The 22,018-nt window shown below is 42.7% G+C and overlaps 1 protein-coding gene across 1 annotated transcript; it reads right to left on the minus strand.

Annotated features, from left to right (window-relative positions):
* Positions 1-14,997: 14,997 nt before the first annotated feature.
* On the minus strand, positions 14,998-20,274 carry LOC143535247 (NEP1-interacting protein-like 1). The gene is made up of 6 exons (XM_077029551.1): positions 20,112-20,274; positions 19,299-19,471; positions 19,101-19,176; positions 16,218-16,220; positions 15,247-15,344; positions 14,998-15,138 (listed from the first exon to the last, which is right to left on the minus strand). The coding sequence occupies exons 1-6, from the start codon at positions 20,272-20,274 to the stop codon at positions 14,998-15,000; spliced, it is 654 nt and encodes a 217-aa protein (XP_076885666.1).
* Positions 20,275-22,018: the final 1,744 nt, after the last annotated feature.

Raw genomic sequence — 22,018 nt, forward strand, 5'->3', positions numbered from 1 at the left:
CATGAAGGAATGAGCAAGGCGGGAATACTCCCGCCTAAATGAGCCAGTCCGTATGCTTCTGGAAGGTCTTTCGTACTATACCTACTAAGGTATGGGCGGAACAGACAATTTGACCAGAGCAGCCCGTGAACTAATCACAGGGTGACAGCTCACCGACAACAATACGAGGAGGAGCACCCTCTAGTACTGTTTTGTCACTATTAGCCGCTGCCAACTCACCAACCCTTACGAGGGGACGTGCGCAGCCTACAGTTGGTGGAACAGTGCGTAGCCGGCAGTAAAGGAACAGTATACAGCCGACCTTATTACTGTTGGCCGTAACCTATCCACCAACCAGCATGGCCTGTGCGTACGTCCACTGTTGGTAGAACAGGAATACTATTCAGCCGGCTGTACCTGCTTGGAAACCTACCTTCGGCTATAAATACTCCAACACCTCGGAATGGTAAGGACATCATCTGATATCTCAATCTTATCTAGCAATCTCTTAATATACACTTATATTCAGAGCAATCTAGTCTGATTCTCACGCCGGAGGGTGGTCACAAGGAGGAACCCCCCCCCTTCTCAGTGACGAGCTTACGGTGTCTGTTTTGCAGGTCCATTGAAGAACAACTCTCTGCTAGACCTCATCCTCGTGGGAAACATTACTTAACCCCCAGATTATCTATAATCTGCCTGTGGGTTCACTTAGTGTTTCTTCATTGGCGCCATCCGTGCATAAAAGCTAGAACTATTTTAGTTTTTTCAAAATTTCTGAAGAAATGGTTAACGTTACTCCGGTCCCAAGGCCAGTAACCGACCAAGAAACCCCGGTAACCACAACCCCAGCAACTGGGGGGAACACCGGCGGTTATACAAATCTTACGAACACTACCCCGACTACCCAAGCCGGGGCAAGTGCAGTAAATATTCCACTGGGGTTCACTGATGCCCAGTTGGAAAAACGAACGAGGGCCCCTCGCCAAACACTAGATCAAGTGAAGGCGTGGGCCGAAGCACGTCAAAGAGAGTTCCAAGCTGAATTGGATGAACGCTTGCGTTCAGTTCAACAGGCTGACGAATTCGGCAGTACTCGCCAACAGCTCAATATGAACAGCGAGTGCGAGTACTCAGACGAGGAGAGAGAAGAATCCGACACCGACGCAAACCCTCGCCATAAGGCGAAAGGGAAGCGTAAGGAAACGGACTTCCAGCCAAAAAGGAATTTTGGGGAAGCTTTTAAACCAACAAATGCGGAGAGAAACCCGCGTGACTTCTCAAAAACCTTTAGGCCAACTGCTACAAATGCAGGAAAGTCAAAGTTTGCAAGGGACATTGCGGAAGCAATCACCCCGAGAAGTGCCAAACAAATGTCTAACATTGGCACTTATGATGGTCTATCCGACCCAGACGACTACTTGAACAGATTCATTGCGGGGGCAACCGTCAGTAACTGGACGGAACCCACGTGGTGTTATATGTTCCAGATGACTCTGGTTGGAGCGGCCAGGGCATGGTTCGATCGTTTACCGGTCCACCACATATATGACTGGGCGGACTTTCAGAACAAGTTCAGCCAGCACTTCAGCCAACAGAGGAAATACACCGAGGAACAGTGGACAATCCTCAACTGCGTTAGAGAGGAGGATGAATCTTTATTAGACTTCATCACCCGCTTCAACTCCAAAAAGCTAAGTCTCGGCAACGTAAGTGAAGATCTCGTTCGCGCCACTTTCATCCAAGGCGCCGAATACCCGGAGCTTATCCGCACATTGACGGGTAAGGATGGCATGCCATCAACATGGGATGCCATCATGACGGCGGCCAAGCGCTTTGCCGAGACGGAGAAGCAACTGGGAAGGGACCTCCCCCAGAGTACACACCTCTACACGCAGAGGACAAGAGAGAACAATGTCCGGATCGCCCGGCAGAACAAAAAGAGGAAGCTAGGTATCTGGCAGTCAAGGGTAAACTTTGACACCTCATCCAGCTCTCGCCCTCTTGTTGGCGGAAGAAATCACACACACCCTTCAAGCCAAAAGCACCGGTGGACGCCACTCACCAAAAGCGTCACGGAGATATTTGCCACTGAAAAGCTACCGTGGCCAAAAGCTCCAGTGATCCGGCACCGACCTAATGCGGATCAGAGCAAATCCTGTGACTTCCACGGGACAAAAGGTCATGGTACGGAAGAGTGTACATCCTTGAAGGATATTGTTGAAGCATTCGCCAAGGATGGAAGATTGGCACACCTGGTGGCATCAATCAAGAAGGGAGGACGGAACGACAACCGGTACCGGGGCAACGGACGAAAGCCCGTTGACATCAGCATCAACATGGTTCATGGCAACATCAGAGGAAGAAAAAGGCGAACGCCAGAACCATGCGCGTGGAAGGAAGCTGAGGTGCGCTTCCCGCGAGTGCCAGGAGGACCCAGCAAAGAAGGCCCTATCGTCATAAAAAGCCAGCTGGGGCACTACATCACTTCTCGCACTCTTGCTGACAACGGCGCCTCGTCAACGGTGATGTACAGGCAGTTCTTCGACAAGCTAGATGACGAAGACAAGGAGCGCCTGGAAACGATCTGCGCCTCGATGGAAGGGTTTGATGGCAGCACAAACACCCCCTGGGTATCCTATCTTTCCCCGTCACTCTTACAGATGGAAAACACTCCCGCACCGAAGATGTGGACTTTGTCGTGATGAGGAAGCCACACCACACGTACGACATTCTCTTCGGGAGAGACGGGATGGCAAGATTCAACGCCGTGGTATCCTCAGTCCACGGCATGATGGGATGGCCAACAGCTGAGGGTGTAGCGATGATCACCGACATTCCCCAGGTATGCATCGCATCTGTCTCATCTAAACCCAAACCAAAGATGGCTAAACCAACCATCACCGAACCAGAAAGATGGGCCTTCAACGGCAAGTACCCTGACCAGGCCGTAACCATTGGCCCAACAATTGTTGATCCCACACGCACCTTACTTAAGCGCTTATTACAAAGGAACGCCGACATCTTCGCGTGGACACCAGCTGACATGACTGGTGTACCCCGGAGTAAGGCAGAGCATAAGCTCAAATGCGATCCGGCTGTCACGCCGATCGTACAAAAGCGCAGAGTAATGGGGCCAGAACAAACTAACGCGTGTAGAACCCAAGTCAAGGAACTCCTTGACGCAGGCATCTTACGCGTTAGTAGATATCAAACTTGGGTTGCAAATCCCGTTATGGTACCGAAGAATGACAAACAATGGCGCATGTGCATAGATTTCAAGGATTTGAACAAAGCATGCCCCAAAGATTGTTATCCGTTACCTGAAATTGATCTTAAGGTGGATTCGTTGGCACCATTCCGCCTTAAATGCTTCCTGGACGCGTATAAGGGGTACCATCAAATCCACATGGCCGTTGATGATCAGGACAAAACCGCTTTTCGGACGCCCGATGGCACATTTTGTTATCAAATGATGCCATTCGGACTTAAGAATGCCGGGTCCACATACCAACGATGGACAAATAGTTTCATTCCCAAATTGGGAGGAACTTGGAAGTCTACATGGATGACTTGGTCAACAAAAGCCCTGACCTAGAAGCGATGTTGAAAGACATCGAAGAAACTTTCAACACGCTCAGGAAGATAAACATGAAGCTCAACCCGAGCAAGTGTGCCTTTGGAATGGAAGAAGGGAAGTTCTTGGGGGTCATCGTCACTAAAGATGGCTTCAGAGCGAACCCTGAAAAGGTCGAAGCCATTATCAAAATGGAATCACCTACTACCATCAAACAGGCTCAGACACTGAATGGACGACTAGTGGCACTTAATCGCTTTTTGGCAAACCACGCGGATAAGTCGTTTCCCTTCGTGTCAACGTTGAGAAACTGTTTGAAGAAAACGCACTTCCGCTGGACACCAGAAGCGGAAGCAGCTTTTCAGGAGATTCGGTCACGCTTGATCGAACTCCCAACACTCACAGCACCAGAAGCGGGAGAGGAGTTAATCATATACCTTTCCGCAACTGATAGAGCAACCGGGGCAGTCCTGCTAGTAGAGCGAAAAGGCATCCAGATGCCAATCTATTATGTCAGCCGTATCCTAACAGACGTAGAAACCCGGTACTCTACCCTCGAAAAATTAGTCTTAGCACTTATACACGCTTCACGCAGGTTAAGACGATATTTCCAGGGTCACCCAATCACCATTCTCTCCAACTTCAAACTTGCAAACGTTCTAGGCAAACCCGAGTTATCGGGACGCCTAGCCAAATGGGCAATTGAGTTGGGAGAGTACGCGATAAAGTATAAGCCAAGACCAGCCATAAAAGGCCAGGTTCTGGCCGACTTTATTACAGAAGTGCCTGCATCACGGGAAAAAGAGTGCCACGAAGAGGCTCAACCCTCTCCAGCACAAGACATCAATGATGTCTGGCGACTCTACACTGACGGGGCAGCCAATAACGAGGGTTCAGGCGCAGGGCTAAAGCTAACCAACCCAGCGGGCCAAGAATACACTTACGCTATTCGACTGGATTTTCCAAGTACGAATAACGAAGCCGAGTATGAGGCATTCCTGGCTGGGGTGAGAATTGCGCGTAAGATGGGAGTGAAAAACTTGGAAGCCCACGTGGATTCCATGTTAGTAGCCAATCAAATCAACGGGACGTACACGGCCGTGAACGACACAATGGCCCTGTACCTCGCACAAGCAAAATCCCTTATGCGCGATTTCAATGACTGCAAAGTCATACAAACAAATCTGCGGATGCGTTAAGCAAGCTTGCATCATTAGCCTTCACCCACTTAGGAAAGGATATCCGCATTGAACTCCTCGAGACACCATCGGTCCCGCACAAGGAAATTTGTGTCATCCAAACCAGCACGGAAACGTGGATGACACCAATAATAAAATACCTTGCGGCAGGTACACTACCAGAATCCAAAACACAGGCAAGAAAACTACGCTGTAAAGCACTGAATTATCAACTGATAGATGACATCCTTTACAGACGTAACTTTCTTGGCCCACTCTTAAGATGCGTGGACAACCAAGATGCTGACTACCTCCTAAGGGAAGTACACGAAGGCATCTGTGGAGTACACGCAGGTCCCCGCGCTGTTGTAGCCAAGCTAAACAACGCGGGATACTTTTGGCCGGGGATGCATACGGATGCACTGGCATACATCAGAAAATGCAGGTCTTGCCAGCTTTACGCACCCAACACGCACCGCCCGAAGAATGAACTTGTTCCAGTCACTTCTTCATGGCCATTTCAGAAGTGGGCCATCGATGTGACAGGCCCATTTCCTACAGCAGCAGGAAATGTTCAGTTCCTAGTGGTAGCCATCGACTACTTCACCAAGTGGATAGAAGCAAAACCTTTAGCCCAAACAACCGCGAAACATATCAAAAAATTTATTTGGGAATTTATTATTTGTCGTTTTGGACTTCCACAGAATTTGGTGAGCGATAACGGCACCAACTTTGCTGACAAGAAGCTACAACAGTGGCTGAAAGAACTTCAAATCACCCACACCTTTACCTCAGTGGCACACCCGCAAGGTAATGGTGAGGTGGAAAGAGCAAACAAGAGCATCGTCGAAGGCATCAAGAAAAGACTCTTGGAACACAGATCCGGCTGGGTGGACGAGCTTCCGCACGTCCTTTGGGCAAACAGAACGCTGAAGAAGGCCAGTACGGGAGAAACCCCGTTCAGCCTCACTTATGGCACGGAAGCCATGGTCCCGGTCGAAATTGGTTTACCCTCACCAAGGATCTTAATTCAGCCAGAAGACAATGATGCGGAAAGACGGTTGGATCTTATGCTGACCGAGGAACGCAGAGACTTAGCCGCAGTGCGTGAAGAGAACTACAAGCGACAAATGCAAAAGTACTACAACACGCGGGTAAAACTCTGCAACTTCAATGTAGGAGACTACATACTGCGTAACAACGAGGCTTCGAACCAAGAACGCTCAGGAAAGCTGGCCCCGGTCTGGGAAGGGCCATACATTATCAAAGAAGTCCTGGGAAAGGGCGCATACCGGCTCGAAAGGCTCGATGGCACTCCCATCCCAAGAACATGGAATGGAGCTCAATTACGCAAATGTTATATGTAGATCAATTCCAAAACTTGTAAAGAAAAGGCCTAGAGCCACTTCTAATGGAAATGATTCTCCTTTCATAATGTGTTAACTTTACCTTTATACTTATGAACTTCCCACACTGGTGCCGGTATTCACCGCATAAATGGGGAAGAAGTAAGTCGTTACGTGTGGAAGGCGGCAAAACCCGCATAAACACAACGCTAAGAATAAGGAAAACCTACACGCAGGTCAGATGTAAGTAAAGTTTAGCCATCCTTGTAAGTGTAAGTGACGGTCTTACCCGCACAATCACAAACAAGGAAGCAAAACTTCAACCTATCATCTACCACGTTCAAAGGTTATCCTAAAAAAGGATGAGGAAAACCTACACGCAGGTCAGATATGGGTAAAGTTTAGCCATCCTACTAAGTGCAAGTGACGGTCCTACCCGCACAATCACGAAAGAGGAAGCAAAACTTCACACCTATTATCTACCACGTTCAAAGGTTAACTTATCCTCAAAAGATGAGGAAAACCTACACGCAGGTCAGATGGTAAAGTTTAGCCATCCTACTACGTGCAAGTGACGGTCCTACCCGCACAATCACGGAAGAGGAAGCAAAACTTCACACCTATCTACCACGTTCAAAGGTTAACTTATTCTAAACACTTGGAAAATTGCTAATTTAAACTAAAGTATGCAAGTCATATAACGTTTATAAAGCAAGGAATCCAATGAAAGAAGCGGTCTTAGCCGCACAAAGATTTATATTTCATAAATATTCGTTACAAGAATGGCCTGGTAACTACCCGCCTACAAGAGTAAATCTATACAAACTAAATCTGTCCTAGCAGCGGGAAGGGATCTTCAGGATCAGGCTTCAGGGCCACTTCCACTTGGACCAGCGCCGTCAGTAGAGCGTGGCAGTTCAAGGAAAGCCTTAAGGATAGCTAGCCCATCATCAGCAGCAGCAACTTCATTCACCTTCTCCACCACCGGATGCGGGAAGGCAGCATACTGGTTCACTGCTTGGTCGTAAATAGCTTCAGTATCCACATTATACAAAGGGAAGTTGGAAGGCGGGACGCCTTTCTCAACGAACCCTAGACCAAGCAGGAAGCCGGCCCGTTCCCCATCCTCGTGAGAAGCGTTGAGGGCTGCGCTCATAGCATCGTCGTAAGATGTCTCTGAGAAGACCCGATGCACAACCTACAAAAGAAAATATACAAGTGTCAACACCTTTTCTATTTACAAAGAAGAGCGTAAAGACATGAAAGCTTACCTGAGACAACGCTTCTCGAAGAAGCCATTCCTTGGCAACCAGAGCTTCTTGGAGGGCAGCTTGAGCTTCGTTACGGGCGCGTTCGGCTTCACTCTTGTTAAGGTTGGCAAGCAACACTTCTTTAGCCGCAGCCTCTTCGACGCCCTTTAGCTTCCGCTCAGTATGGTCAAGCACCCCCTTCTGGTCCAAGATCTCCTGGAGCTTTTTGGCGTCTTCCATCGCCAAGGCATCATGAGCCTGCTGGAGAGCCTCTAATTTGGCTTTAAGTTCTTCATTCTCCACGCGCAGAGGCTCAGCAACAGCTTCAGCCTTGGTGGCCCTCTCGGTTGCGTTCCTCGCAGTTTCCTTAGCCAGCCGAAGCTGTTCATTAACAGCTTGGGCAGCCTTGGAACGGGCCTCGAGTCGAGCCTGAACTTCAACCTCGAGGGCCTTGAAGGCCTTCTCCTTCTCCGCAGCCACTGCGGCAAGTTTTTGGTTCTCCTCCCGAACAGCCCGCGCCTGAGCTACTTCCTTGAGGCGAGCTGCTTTTAACTTGTCGTTTTCACGACAAAGCAGCTCGACGCGCGGCTGCATCCGGGCCAGGAGAACCCGAAGCTCATTGGTTAGCCTACCCTCCTGGTAGCTAGCCATGGCTTCCCCCAACGCACCACTGGGAGCAGGGTGACGAGCCCATTCCACGCACTCCACAGGGGTGCGAAGGGTTGTTCCTCGGCGAATGTTCCATCGTGGAACATACACTTCATTGGAATCCGACACTGCAAAAAACACAAAGCAGTTAGGAAAAGATGATAATATATATATATATATAAAATGGGCCAGAAGAACCCTACGCACCTGTAGGGTCAATAACAGGCCGATAGCCGCCGAACCCATCACCTGAACCCAAAGGAAATCCATCCAAGAGGTCAGGCAGATGGGAAGGTGGCAAAGATTGGCGGGAAGCCCCATGCGTACCTGATGGACCGGCCGTCGTTGCCGATGGCGGGGGCATGGTAGCAGCCGCCGTGGTCGCCGTCGCGGTCGCTGCCGCGGAATCCGCAGCAATAGTAACCGCCGGCTCGGTGAAGGATGCTGTAAAAATCGCACTCACAGCCGGCGGTGACGTCATCTCGGCTGGAACAGTCAGCTCAAAGGAGTGAGCAACTGAACCAGCGGAAGCAGGCGCAGGCGCCTGGGTCGACGCCTCAGGTAGGCTGACCAAGCCTACCGTCATTGGCGGAGAGGTACTACTCGGCGCTTCACCCTGGAATGCGCCAACATCCACGCCTGCGTAAAGAAGAAAAGTGTTAACAGATTAAGCCATGAAGATAAAAGCTAAAGGAAAGCTGTACTTACGGGTTTTCTTGAGCCTAAAGGTACGGAGAGGCGGGGACGGACCCGATGGAGCCGGCCTCTTTGCGCCGGTCACCGTCGTCTTCTTTGGCTCTCCGGAGGTGACAGTCGCAACCTCCGGAGCTGTGGTCTTATCACCACCGGGATTCCCCGCCACCTCTTCGCTCTCGGTCTCCGAATCAGACCGAGGCGCTGGATCGGCAGTGGAGGCCTTCTCCTTCCCCTTCCCGCCGGCAGACTTCTTCTTCCGCACCAACGGAGGACCATCTGCGGATTCCTCATCAGAACATACGATTAGAGGAATTCCAGCAGAGGTTTCAACATTGAGGGGTCGAGGGTCGAAGAGCGCCTTACCTGGCCTACGGGCGCTAAGGATCTCATGGCCTAGCGGATAGACCTCCACGAACCGATCCGCCGTTTGATCTAGGATGGGCAACTCGTTCTCATCTAGAGCGCGAGTACCCATCCGTGCGGGACCGTCAGCCTCCCGCGGGTTCAGGAGCGACTGCAAGTCGTTCCCCTCTGAAATAAACAAGAAAGAAGTTAGAAGAAATTCAAAATCAACAAAAGGGAAAAAGGCATACCGTAAGGAACAGAGTTCGAACCGTATTCGAGGACGATCGGAATCTTGCGCGCATCAGCCTCCTTCCACACCCGGCTCATCCCCAGCATCACCATCCCGGACTCCGCAAACCGGTAAACCGGAGATTGGACCCGAGATATCTTCGCAAACCATTCCGCCTCCTGGTAGCTGGAGGCGTGAAGGCTGGGAAGTGCTTGCCCGTTCCTGAATTTCATGGCAATGGGGATGGCGCGAGCAGATATGAAAAAGAACTCCCGCTTCCACGAGCGAAGACTGCGCTCGGTCGCGCAGATCTTTAAACCCTTAATCCGGGTTGTCAACGTGTACCACCCCTGGATGCACCTCCAAGTGTAGAAGGTCATCAGGCGGTCAACATAGGGCTCAATGCCCAGTATCCGGCACACCCACTCAAAGTGGCGAATCTTAGCGATCGCCATGGGGTGCAACTCGGTCAAATGAACACCGTGCCTCTCAAGGACACGGTAAACAAACTTTGTCAATGGGAACCTAAGATTCCCATAAACAAAGAATGCTGCATAAACCCCGATCTTGCCTCTGGGGGCATCGTACACAGTATGATGGGGTTCAGGAAACTCAGGCTCGAGAGACTCGAGCATGAACTTCCTGACGACATACCGGTACAGATCGCCAGGCAGAGCACACTGGCACTCGCCAGCAGTACTCTTGTCATCGGCTGTGGATTCAACATCACGAGACGACATCTTGTGAAGGAAAGGAGAAAACGATTTCGGGAGAATGCTTGCCTGAAAAGGTGAGTATTCGCCGGAAATCGCAAAGAAGATGAAGAGAAGAGTGAAAGTGTGGATTACAAAGAACCCTCTCCCCCTTTATATACTAATCGCAATTAATGCGATGAAATTAATGCGGAAGAGAGAGAAAACGAAGGTGCAATGAAACTATGACACGTGGCAAAAAGCAAGCTGGCAACAGCTGTTGACAGGACGCATACCATTAATTTCGCGGCCACGCGCCCGAAAAATCGCGCCCACGCGCCTGAAAAAGCGTCTGGAATGACCATGTACTGTCACGTCACCATAACTTCCTGCACGTCCTGACACAGTCAGAAGAAACCGTCGCACGACGTTTCAGAGTTTTGGACTGTTCTTCTTTCCACCAACTCTTCGAATTTCAAAATTCAAAATTCAAAAAGATTCAAAAGTAAGCGGGAAAATACCCCTTACCTTGGCAACCAAGTAACTGTAAGACATGTGCGGGTACAGTGTCAATGCAAAACCCTTCACAAACTTAGCACCTGCAAGGAATTGAAGCCAAGAATTCCTCGGCAACCAAGTATCCGTAAGACGGATGCGGGTACAGTGTTAAGGCAAAACCCTTCACATACTTAGCACCCGCAGGGAATTGACGCCAGGAATACCTTGGAAGTAAAGTAACCGTAAGACAAGTGTGGGTACAGTGTCAAGGCAAAACCCTTCACATACTTAGCACTCTGCAGGGAATTCAAGCCAAGAAGGATCTAATGGGCCATGCTGGCGGGAACGGGAATAACATCCCCGCATGACGGGAACGTCGAGAACTATATTGTTCGAAACTCCATGATGGGATTGGTGGTTTTAGCATAATTGATCAGTATGTTGAAAGCTACCAAAACCCCACGGAGAATCCACACAAGTAGGACTCAACGCTCCTGACGTGCGAGGAGGTTACAAACCTACCCGCTTCACACCCAAAGATCAAGCAGAAAAGTCGGGAATTTCTGCGTGACATCAGGAAAACCGCGGGATGAATCACCACGGAAAACCGAAAAACTAAACCCTTCTCAAAACCCCTTGCTAAGTCCAAAAGTTCACCTCACTTATTAATAATTCATGAGAAGAACATTGGACTGGGGGGACTTGAAGAGGTAGGTCCCAGCAGAGCCCAGTTGGACCCGCAAGACTCACCTTGAACAGGGACGTCTGCGCAATGACCAACTGCTCCAGCAGGACCCACCATGCTCAAAGAACCTTACGCGCAGTACGCCAGCTGTACCCGCAGGGAAAGCCTCCCAATGGTGAAGTACCCCGCCTGTTCCCGCAGTTGCGGATACAAGCCATCAGGGAAGGCTACCCGCACTAACAGCAAGGCTACACGCACAAGGCATTCGTTACTTCAGTAGTCACATGAAGGAATGAGCAAGGCGGGAATACTCCCGCCTAAATGAGCCAGTCCGTATGCTTCTGGAAGGTCTTTCGTACTATACCTACTAAGGTATGGGCGGAACAGACAATTTGACCAGAGCAGCCCGTGAACTAATCACATGGTGACAGCTCACCGACAACAATACGAGGAGGAGCACCCTCTAGTACTGTTTTGTCACTATTAGCCGCTGCCTACTCACCAACCCTTACGAGGGGACGTGCGCAGCCTACAGTTGGTGGAACAGTGCGTAGCCGGCAGTAAAGGAACAGTATACAGCCGACCTTATTACTGTTGGCCGTAACCTATCCACCAACCAGCATGGCCTGTGCGTACGTCCACTGTTGGTAGAACAGGAATACTATTCAGCCGGCTGTACCTGCTTGGAAACCTACCTTCGGCTATAAATACTCCAACACCTTGGAATGGTAAGGACATCATCTGATATCTCAATCTTATCTAGCAATCTCTTAATATACACTTATATTCAGAGCAATCTAGTCTGATTCTCACGCCGGAGGGTGGTCACAAGGAGGAACCCCCCCCCCCCCCCCCCTTCTCAGTGACGAGCTTACGGTGTCTGTTTTGCAGGTCTATTGAAGAACAACTCTCTGCTAGACCTCATCCTCGTGGGAAACATTACTTAACCCCCAGATTATCTATAATCTGCCTGTGGGTTCACTTAGTGTTTCTTCAACATTTATCCTCCTTTAGCATGCACAGATATTAGCAATCTTCTTTAAGACTTCTGCAAAATATCATGAAAGATAAGCAAGTTATAGCAATAAAGAGTTCTGAAAATGATAAATTAATTCATGATGATACCAATTATACCTCAGAAGTTACACACAGGTTTGTACTCTATACAATTTGACTCATGTTTTTTTTACCTAGTTTCTTTTTGGTTTTCTTCAATTACACGTTCTATTTCGAGATTGACACCGATTGCAGCCACATCTTGTATAAGAAAGGATTTTTATAAGATTATCTTGCCACATCAATTTAACCACCCTTAGAATCATAAACATAAGATAAAATAAAAAAAATTGTACAAATATACTGTAATTTATACCTCAAGAACATATCTTGTATCCATCACCTTTTTGATAAGGCCCATTACAGATTCATGTGAAATCTCATTAAGGTTAATCTTATCTCTGCTAAGAGAAGCCAAAACAAATCAATTGTTATAACTAGGATCAATGACATCAACAGCCAAACCAAATATTGCATCAGTCTATAAGAGTTCATTAATTCTTGAAATTGGGTTGTATCTTGTGCAAAAAAGATATACCGATTGGGTTGTATCTTGTCCACTCTAGACATGCAATGATATTCTTTCAAGTCATATATGATAGGTTTACAATTAAAACGAATGCATTGTACCACATGTGCTCCTTCACCCTAGACATATTCCCCTACATTAATCATAGACAAGATAACTTTAATTTGATGGTGGTTGTAACTGGGATGAAACATTGATCAAGATTCAAGAATAAATGAAGTAAATTAAAGTTTACAACTTTATGATGAAAGACAATTGAATTAGCAAAAAAAAAAACAAAACAAAAATCGACCCCCGCCATAATCATTAATCTACGAAAACTGTTTGATAAAATAAAAAAAATTATCAACATATGTATCCATATCATATATCTGAACTACTGTTTGTTAGAGAATCAAAGTAAATTGTAAATATCATAAGCAATTTGCTAGCTCTAATTCAATTATCATCTCAGAATTGCATGTTAAAAAGAAGTCTGAATGATACCAATATGTGAAGAAGCACTCTCAATATATATGAGAACTGTCCACCTAACCAATAATAATAACAATAAATAAATAATCACTATGTTTGAGCACAAAAAAGTGAAAATAAGCAAGATGCTCGTACCTTTAAATTGGATGATGAACGATTATAGAGTTACAATTCCATGAGTGATGATTGTGTAAACCCAAGCATGATCAACACTATATCAGGATCGAGTAATTTGATACAATCAAAAGGAAATTAACAGCATACCAAGCCAGACAGTGGCGGTGGACGGATGCCAAACGTTATCCGAGGTGGTTGTGGCTCGGATTGCACACACAATGGAATTAGATCAAGAGAATACAAGTGTTGATGATGATTGATGGGAGCATCGATTAGTGTACAGGGAAGTATATAAAAAGTAGGAACTCTTCACGGAGTGGGGAGGAAAAACGGAGAAGATGGAACCGCCCCTAAATTGCTCCAGAAACTTCCATTCAAGTGCTTTTACACGGCTAAGATTTAATTTCATGGCTCTTCTCTGACCATATAATATATAATCAAGAGACTACATCATAATCGGTTAGCAGTGGAGCGTATTTAATTCACTTAAAGGACACATTTAATGGTTAACAGAGTCTCTTAATTATTAAGTTTTTTAAAACACACTAATTGATTCAAAAGCTACCTCTTATGGCTCGGCACCATCAAAGAACCCCTAATATCGAAATAATGGAATTATTTTTGGATATTCTAAACCATTTGACTCCTATTTATTCAAGTATCAATCCAATTTAATTTAGTTTTGAAAATCTTATCATACTACAACACTTTTTTAAATTCCAGTAGGATATGATGGGTTCTTGAATCATACTCTTCATTCCAAAAAAACACAAACATCTCAATTGATTAGACAGAAAAACAATGTTTGGAACATGCTGCACCCTCCATCTCCACTTTGAAAACAAGTTGATGGAATCCGCCAGGACAACCTATGACCAATGTCTACTCCAAAATAAAGTAAAACATTATTGTACTTTATATCATATAATAATAATAATAATAATAATAATAATAATACCTCATGCTTTTGTTGTACAAAATGTTTTTACCAAGTAATTTATTTTTCCTTTTTGAACCGTAAGGTAACTAGGAGTTCTAGTCATGGTCAAATTGACGGGTTGATGAGTTTCAAGTTGATCGGTGAACTCCTCAACTCTACATTGCCCATATATTTATTTATGTCGTGTTGGACCCACGTAAATTGTGTCATGTTCCAAATGAGTTACAGGTTGACCCGTTATATGTTCATTTATGATTATGAGTAATACTTAGTGCTACAATTTAAACAAATAACTACTCCAACTCAAATGAGAATTTTCTTATAATTGTTTTTGTTTTTTTTTCTCTCTCGTTCCCAATTAATTAACTTGGGCTTATATATTCAGTTTAACTATTGAAGGATGGTTAGATAAAACTAAAAGAATAAAATTGTTAGAATGAATAGTTGAATAAAAAATTGAAAGATAAAAATTAGTTTCACTTTTAAAAGTTCTAATGGCCTCGTAATTTTTTGTGTGTTTTTATACTATACTTTTTAATCATGATAGATTGATATCCTATACTTCAAAAATTCTAATGTTTGGTTGCGAGAAATTTGAACACCGAAAAAAGATGGGATCGTAAGAAAATAATAATGGGGTTCGGCACTGTCCATATTTAAGTGCATCCTCAAATTAAAAACAAATTTTATAGAATGAACATAATAATGTTTCTGTGTATTCAATTTTTCTGAGCCATGATACAAATTTATAGAATGAATTAATGTTTATGTGTACTGGTTATGTGGTTTCTACATAGTGGGCATGAATTGTTGGTAAGAAGCCACTGGGATATGCATCCTGGATGAAACTTGTGCCCACACTTAGGAAATATTCCAGCTAAATTCCCAATCTCAAAGTCCTGTTTGAATCCAATAAAATGCATTTAACCAAATAATATATCGCTAAAATTAAAGACGTTGCATTCATATTTATCATTGAACGACATATTATAATCCATGCACCGAACCTGAAGGCAAACTGAGCAACATGTTTTGTTTCCACTAGTGTCAAAGATGTTGTGTTTTGATATTTTAATCGTTAGAAGATTAATGAGCTTTTCACAACCTGCAACTGTAAGTAAGAAACGACGCTCTTAACACAAGTATCAAACATGAATACGACTCGTTTAACTATTTTATATGCCATGATTATAAATCAGGTTTTAAATTTCATGTACCAGTGAGGAGGAATGATTGAGCCGGACTTACTAATTTCAGTTATTTAAAAGAGTAAAAAAATCACACACCACACTTTTTCGATTAACATGTCTTATCGTATTTTAGACAGATGCCCAATTGATTGCCCTAGCCTCGATACCCTTTCAAAGTTAGTTTATTTTTAATAAAAACAGAATTACAAATTTTGTCCTTTAAAATAAGACGAATTACGGTTCGTGTCCTTTTCTTAGTTTCCTTGCAGGCGGTGTACTTTAAACTTTTTTTCCTACAAGTTTTGTCCTTTACGCTAACTGGGTTAGAAAAAGTCAGTTAAATGCCCTCACGTGAGACGCATGTGAGGGCATTTTTGTCTTTTCGTCTACCCTGCAACTTCTTCTTCCTTTTTTCTTCTTCATTTTTGCATATCTCAATTCCGTTTTAGATCAAAATTAGGGTTCTAGAATTCATACCTCTAGCTTCTTGAAATTGTCGATTCTGAAACTGCCACAACATCCTATCAGACCACCACAACCGCCACCTAGGGTTTCAAAATCAAACCCAGCACAGTTGGGGCCAAGCCTACCGGACTACCAGTCCCACCGACGCACAAAATCGCCGCCACCGTCATCGGGAAATCTTGTTCCCCTTAAAGTGGCACTGGTAGAAAGGAATGGATAAAAACATACCTTCAACACCCACCGTCGCCTAGAAGTCCATCCCCCGTGCCACACCACCGCCAACTAGGGTTCCAAAATCAAACCCGGCAACAGTTGGCAATGACTGCCTACGGTGGAGAACAAAGAGGGACACATCACATCGCACATGGAGGGAGAGAGAAAGCAGGTCGGACAGATGGAATGGATGACAATCTTAAGGCTAGTTGGAAATTCCGGCGAGTTGGAAACCCGTTTCCGGTGAACAGTGGTCAGTCACGAAACCCGAGGTGCGACCCACTAAACAAGATCTAAACCATGTGAACCATAAATGGGATGGTGAATCTCGTATCCGAACCCGTCGGCTGGCTATTTAACCCGCAAGACCGAACCATTAAGAACCCAGATCCAAACCCCACATGAACCTATCGAGCCATATTTGGAAACCCATTTCGCGCGAATCCCGGCACGCGAATCATCGGGAAGCGAAACTCCCAAGCGAAACCCCATGCAAAACTGGGTATTTCGCATCCCATGCGAAACTAGGGATTTCGCATCCCATGTGCGAAGCTTGTATGCGAAATCCTCGGATGTGTGGCTGGAATTGGAAGGGGCGACGGTGGTGGAGCCGTGAAGTGAGAAAAAGGGGGCCGGCGATGGGGTGTGGCATGTGGTATCAATGCAGCAAGATCTACACAGAACAATATATGCAAGAACAAAAATGAAGAAGAAAGAGGAAGAAGAAGTTGCAGGGTAGACGAAAAGACAAAAATGCCCTCACATGTGCCTCACGTGAGGGCATTTAACTGCGTTTTTCTAACCCAGTTAGCGTAAAGGACATAACGTGTAGAAAAAAAAGTTTAAAGTACACCGCCTGCAAGAAAACTAAAAAAAGGACACGAACCGTAATTCGTCTTATTTTAAAGGACAAAATTTGTAATTCTGTCTTTAATAAAAGCAAAGCAAATTTTAATCTTTGGAAGCTTAATGAGCTTTTCCCAATGCAAAGTGTTCAATCCAACTTGCTATTTCCCATATTTATTTTATTTTACCTTTCACCTCATTGTAATATATACATTTACAATTTGCAAAGGTAGATTTCAGTTGGAACAAAATTGGGTTAAAAAAGAGAGTTAATCTCCATCCCATTGACCCTTTTCAACCATATATTATCTCAATTATTGCTTTATAGTTACCAAGCCTAAATTTCATAAATTACTAACCATTTGATATATACATTTTCCTTTATTATTTAATACGTGAAATTAGGGATGAGATCGGGACCGTACCCGTACCTATACCCGTACATGTACTCGAACTTAAAATCAGTAAATCTTGGTACCCACACCCGTACCCAAATTATAAGGTACAGGTACAAGTACGAGTATAGGTACTTTGGGTACGGTACTCGCTTTGGTACCTCTTTGTTTTTTTTTTTAAAAATCTCCACTAAACTAGGTAACGGTACTATACCAATAATTAATTATCTATAATACCAAAACCGTAATACCGCAACCAAAACTAAAAAGGAAACAAATCAACTATAATATAAAATCCATTCCCTTTTCCTATGAAAAACACAATGTAAAAGACACAATGTAAAAAACACAATGGAAAAAACATTATGAAAATAAAAACACAATGTAAAAAACACAATGCAAAAAACACTATGAAAAATAAAACACACTTGTATAACACAATTTTGTAAAACACAATTATGACAAAACACACCTTGTAAAAACCCACGATTTTTTTTATTTTTATAAAGCAATATGGTACTCATATAAAAGATAAAAAAAATCGTTTTTATGGTGAAATTGTTTTGAAAAAAAATGTCGTATAAAAAGTTATGGACGTTTTAAAATGATAGGGGAATTTGACATGTGCATTGCATGTGGAGAGAGAAAATCAACAAATGTGTTATCCCTATTATGCCCTTACCCTTGTTTTACACTTGATGATATCTTTAATCTAATCTCAACCATTCAATTCTCAAATGAATGAACAAGATTATTTCCTATCCTTCCTAGGAAAACTAATCTTCTTATTATAACTCAACCCTTATTTAATTATATACACAATTACACATATACGTTTTAATGAAATAAAAATATACGAATACACAATTTATGAATACACATATAAATTGAGAATTAACTTATTCAATTAATATATATTATGTTTTGAAAATCTCGCTTAAAAGTTAATTCATAAACGTTGGAAACCTAATAAAAGCCCCTACATATTCTAAACGGGTACCAGTACCCATAATACCCGTACCTGTACCCGTACCTATAATTAATAAATGTGTGTACTCATACCCGTACCCAATAGATACATACAGGTACAAGTACGGGTACGGGTACAAGTACGGGTACTGAACAGGTACAGATACGGGTATTTAGAAAAAAAGTTCATCCCTACGTGAAATACACGGTTTTCAACCTAGTTAAGGAATAAAAACTAAAGGCAATCAGCACACCCCACATATATGAGTTTAAAGTTAACTAACAGATTAATGGACAATTATAGAATGTATGCCTTAAATGTCTATATCGGTTATATCGGTTACTAGGTTAGTGTCCCGTGTAAAACATGGGTAAAAAATATGGAAAACATCAAATATAAATATATGAATTACATAATGAATATAAATGGGTATGTAATTTCATATTTCCTAAAATACATACATTTATAACAATAAATTGTATTTGTATTTTAAAAGAAACCAAAATAAAGGTTGTAAATCTATACATATTAAGGAAAGGATAACGTTACTAACAAATTATCTTAGTTGAGTTGATAAGCCACAACCATCTTAATTAATAGCAAGGTAGTTAGTGAGTTCGATTCCCATCAATAATGTATTTTCCATTTTAACTATTTAGTTAAACCAAAATAGATAATGAAATGGAATTTGTTGAATAGAAAACTTGTACACTTAGCATCGGTGAATGACATATGGACAATAAGTCTTTTTTTAATAGTATGGTTAGATTAGAGTAGATTACTTACCTTGGTAGTTAGGAAGATATTATCCTGGTCACGTAGAGGTTTGGATTTCAAATCATTTGATATAATATCAATATGCAACAATGTATATCATCATCATCATCATCATCATCATCATCTTTTTCTAAAGCTTAAGTTAAAAAAATGTTTAAAAAATATAAATAAAGACAAAGTTCATGCATGATTTAAATAGTTACCAAGCGAAGGAAGTAACCGCGCCAATTAGCATGGTCAGAATGCCAGAAATGATCGAAGGTAACCCTGATGATTTTATGTGACACAACCATCCCTAATGCTGCATGCTTAAGTGTTTGTAAGAAATACATTTTGTTCAGCTTGAAGCCTATCAAAGCTCCAATAGCAGCCCCAGCTACATCCACATATGCAGTGCGTTAAAAAGGTAAAACCATAACGATATATATAGTGTATTTGAATGTATGTCCACATGTTTGTGTTGGGCTCAAACCGAACCAAAATCAATAAAATTCGGTTCTTTGCTGTTCATTTTATATATTTAGCCTGAAATGTTTGGATTTGAAAATTAATAGACCTAAAATGTTGAATTTAGGCGTTAAACTTTGAGCTCAATTAATTTATAAAAACTACCTATTAATAAATAAATTTTATAGTTTGAAACTTTGAATTAATGAATTTGGATCTTATATTCAATAACAAACATAAAAACAAGTTCGTTTCATGTCAAGTGCGGTCCAATAGAAAAAATAAAATATGATCAAACCGTTGATTATTTGCTCATATTGGTTTTCTTGGTTATTTGTGTTCTATTATCGGTTTTTTCTCTGCCTTACTATGTGTATGTATGTGAATTGTGCATGTATGTATTTATTGTGTAATAATGCATGTATCATGTGCGTACGCATTTCTTTACAGATGTATGTATGTATGTATGTGTGTGTGTGTCAACGTGTGTAGGTTTGTATGTGTGTACATATGTCACCATCATGTGTGTGTATTTGTATTATATTGTTATGGATATTATATATACAGACCTATACCAGAGTAGAAGAGGAAGATGAGGAGGAGTACGTAGAAGAAAACTTGAGAGAGTATGGAGGTGAAAAGCTGTCTCATCCGATCACCATAATGGTATAAATATTTAAAAAATGAAGAAGAAAGCATACTAAGTTTGATGAAAGACATAAACTTGTGCATGATGATTTTGAGAAATGAATAGTTAAAATGGAATTTGAGTTTTTTATATAGTTGAAGAAAATAAGGGATGCCTTGACTGGAAAGTATGAAGAAAAACGTTAGAAACTTCACAAATGTATATTGGTCATAGTTGAATATTATAATCACACGGGAATTAATTATGAGATTCCCATTTATTTCTAACTTCGAAATACTATTTCAAGATATTTATTCCAATGTGACGTGACATATATGATGACTCGGTTGTACCAAAGATACCCTAACTCATTTTTACTCAGAGCACTAGCAATGTTGGACCTTCATAAATCGTCAAGATCAACGTCATATAACATTTCAAAGTTTTATAAGAAAACCTTCACTTTCTTCCGAAACATCAAACTTTCGCATAGAGTCATTAAAAGTTACTAAAACTATATACCTATATTGATGTGAAAGAGGTGAGCTGATGTGGCGTCCACATCTCCGTCTACAACCACAAGATTCCTGACGAGTAAAACACACGACGGATGAGATTGACATTTTGTTTACTTTTTCTCTCGTTTGTCCTTCCGTTGATTTTTTTAAAAGAAAAAAAAGGATTTCTGTATGATGTTTGTTTTTCCACCCTTCACTTAGGGGTGTGCATAGAACCGAATTAACCGACCTATAACTGCTTTAACTGATAAAACCAGACTAATATAACCGAACCTAACTAAAAACCAATGAGTCGGTTTTTAGCTTTTTGAAAACCAATAACAACGGGTCAGATATTGATATAGATAATTTTACATCCATCGAAACTGAACCAGCCCAGATATTATCATGTTGACTTATTCATGAATTACATTCAAATGTGAGATAATCCATATTATAGTTCATATTAATATTCCATAAATAATAGGGTTGACTTTTGGCATAACCCAAAGTGAAAGTAGTTTTCATTCAATATTCACAATCACATTCAATTTTTGAAATATTCCATACTAATCACAAATTTCATACACGCTATGGCACAATCAATTTCAAATCAGCGGTAACCTTCTTTGTTTCCAAATCAATTATAATTGTCATTAAAAAAAATTATGGTCAACCTTCTCTGTTAACAATGCATAATTTCATGTGGTCCCCCTAAGTTGGTTCCCCTAAGTAACGTTATGCGACCTAATTTTTGTCAAAAAATGGAAGTATGCCGAATCCCACCAGTCGCGTAGCACGAAGGGCCCCCCTAGGCTGGCCGGGTAGCACGACAAGCAGCAATTTTGTTTATTGTTCGCTTTCCGTTTGTTTAAAGTGTTAATTCGTGTTTTAACCCTTCAAACCAACCAAGATTCAACCCATAATTATTCTAGAACCGTCTAAACATGTTTTTAGCTCCGGTTGTAATTTATTTAATACAAAAATCATTTAAATAAAAGAATCTAAGGTGCATCGGTTTATCCATCGGAAAAGTTCATACACCCTTGCCTCAAACCCTAATCCTTCCCCATAAATACCCCTTCAATCTCAACCATTTCAGTTGCTCATCTTCTCCTTCTCCTAAATTGTTTGAACTTGCAAGTTGTTATAACTATTAACTAGTTTTGCTAAGTTTGACTTTAAAAGTCAACTAAACCGAATCTTGCATTTCAATCCATTTCGGGTATATGTTTTTGATATTTCCAGTTGGTCTAAGTTATTTTATCTTAATAAAACCATTTTTTTTCATCTTTATTTAAGGTTTTTGGACATTCATACACATACGCCCTGCTTGCGGTGCACGCATATA

This window comes from Bidens hawaiensis, unplaced genomic scaffold (genome assembly GCF_021521415.1).
Source record: "Bidens hawaiensis isolate Kalapana, Puna unplaced genomic scaffold, B.hawaiensis_p1.1 tig00010461_1, whole genome shotgun sequence".
NCBI lineage: Eukaryota > Viridiplantae > Streptophyta > Magnoliopsida > Asterales > Asteraceae > Bidens > Bidens hawaiensis.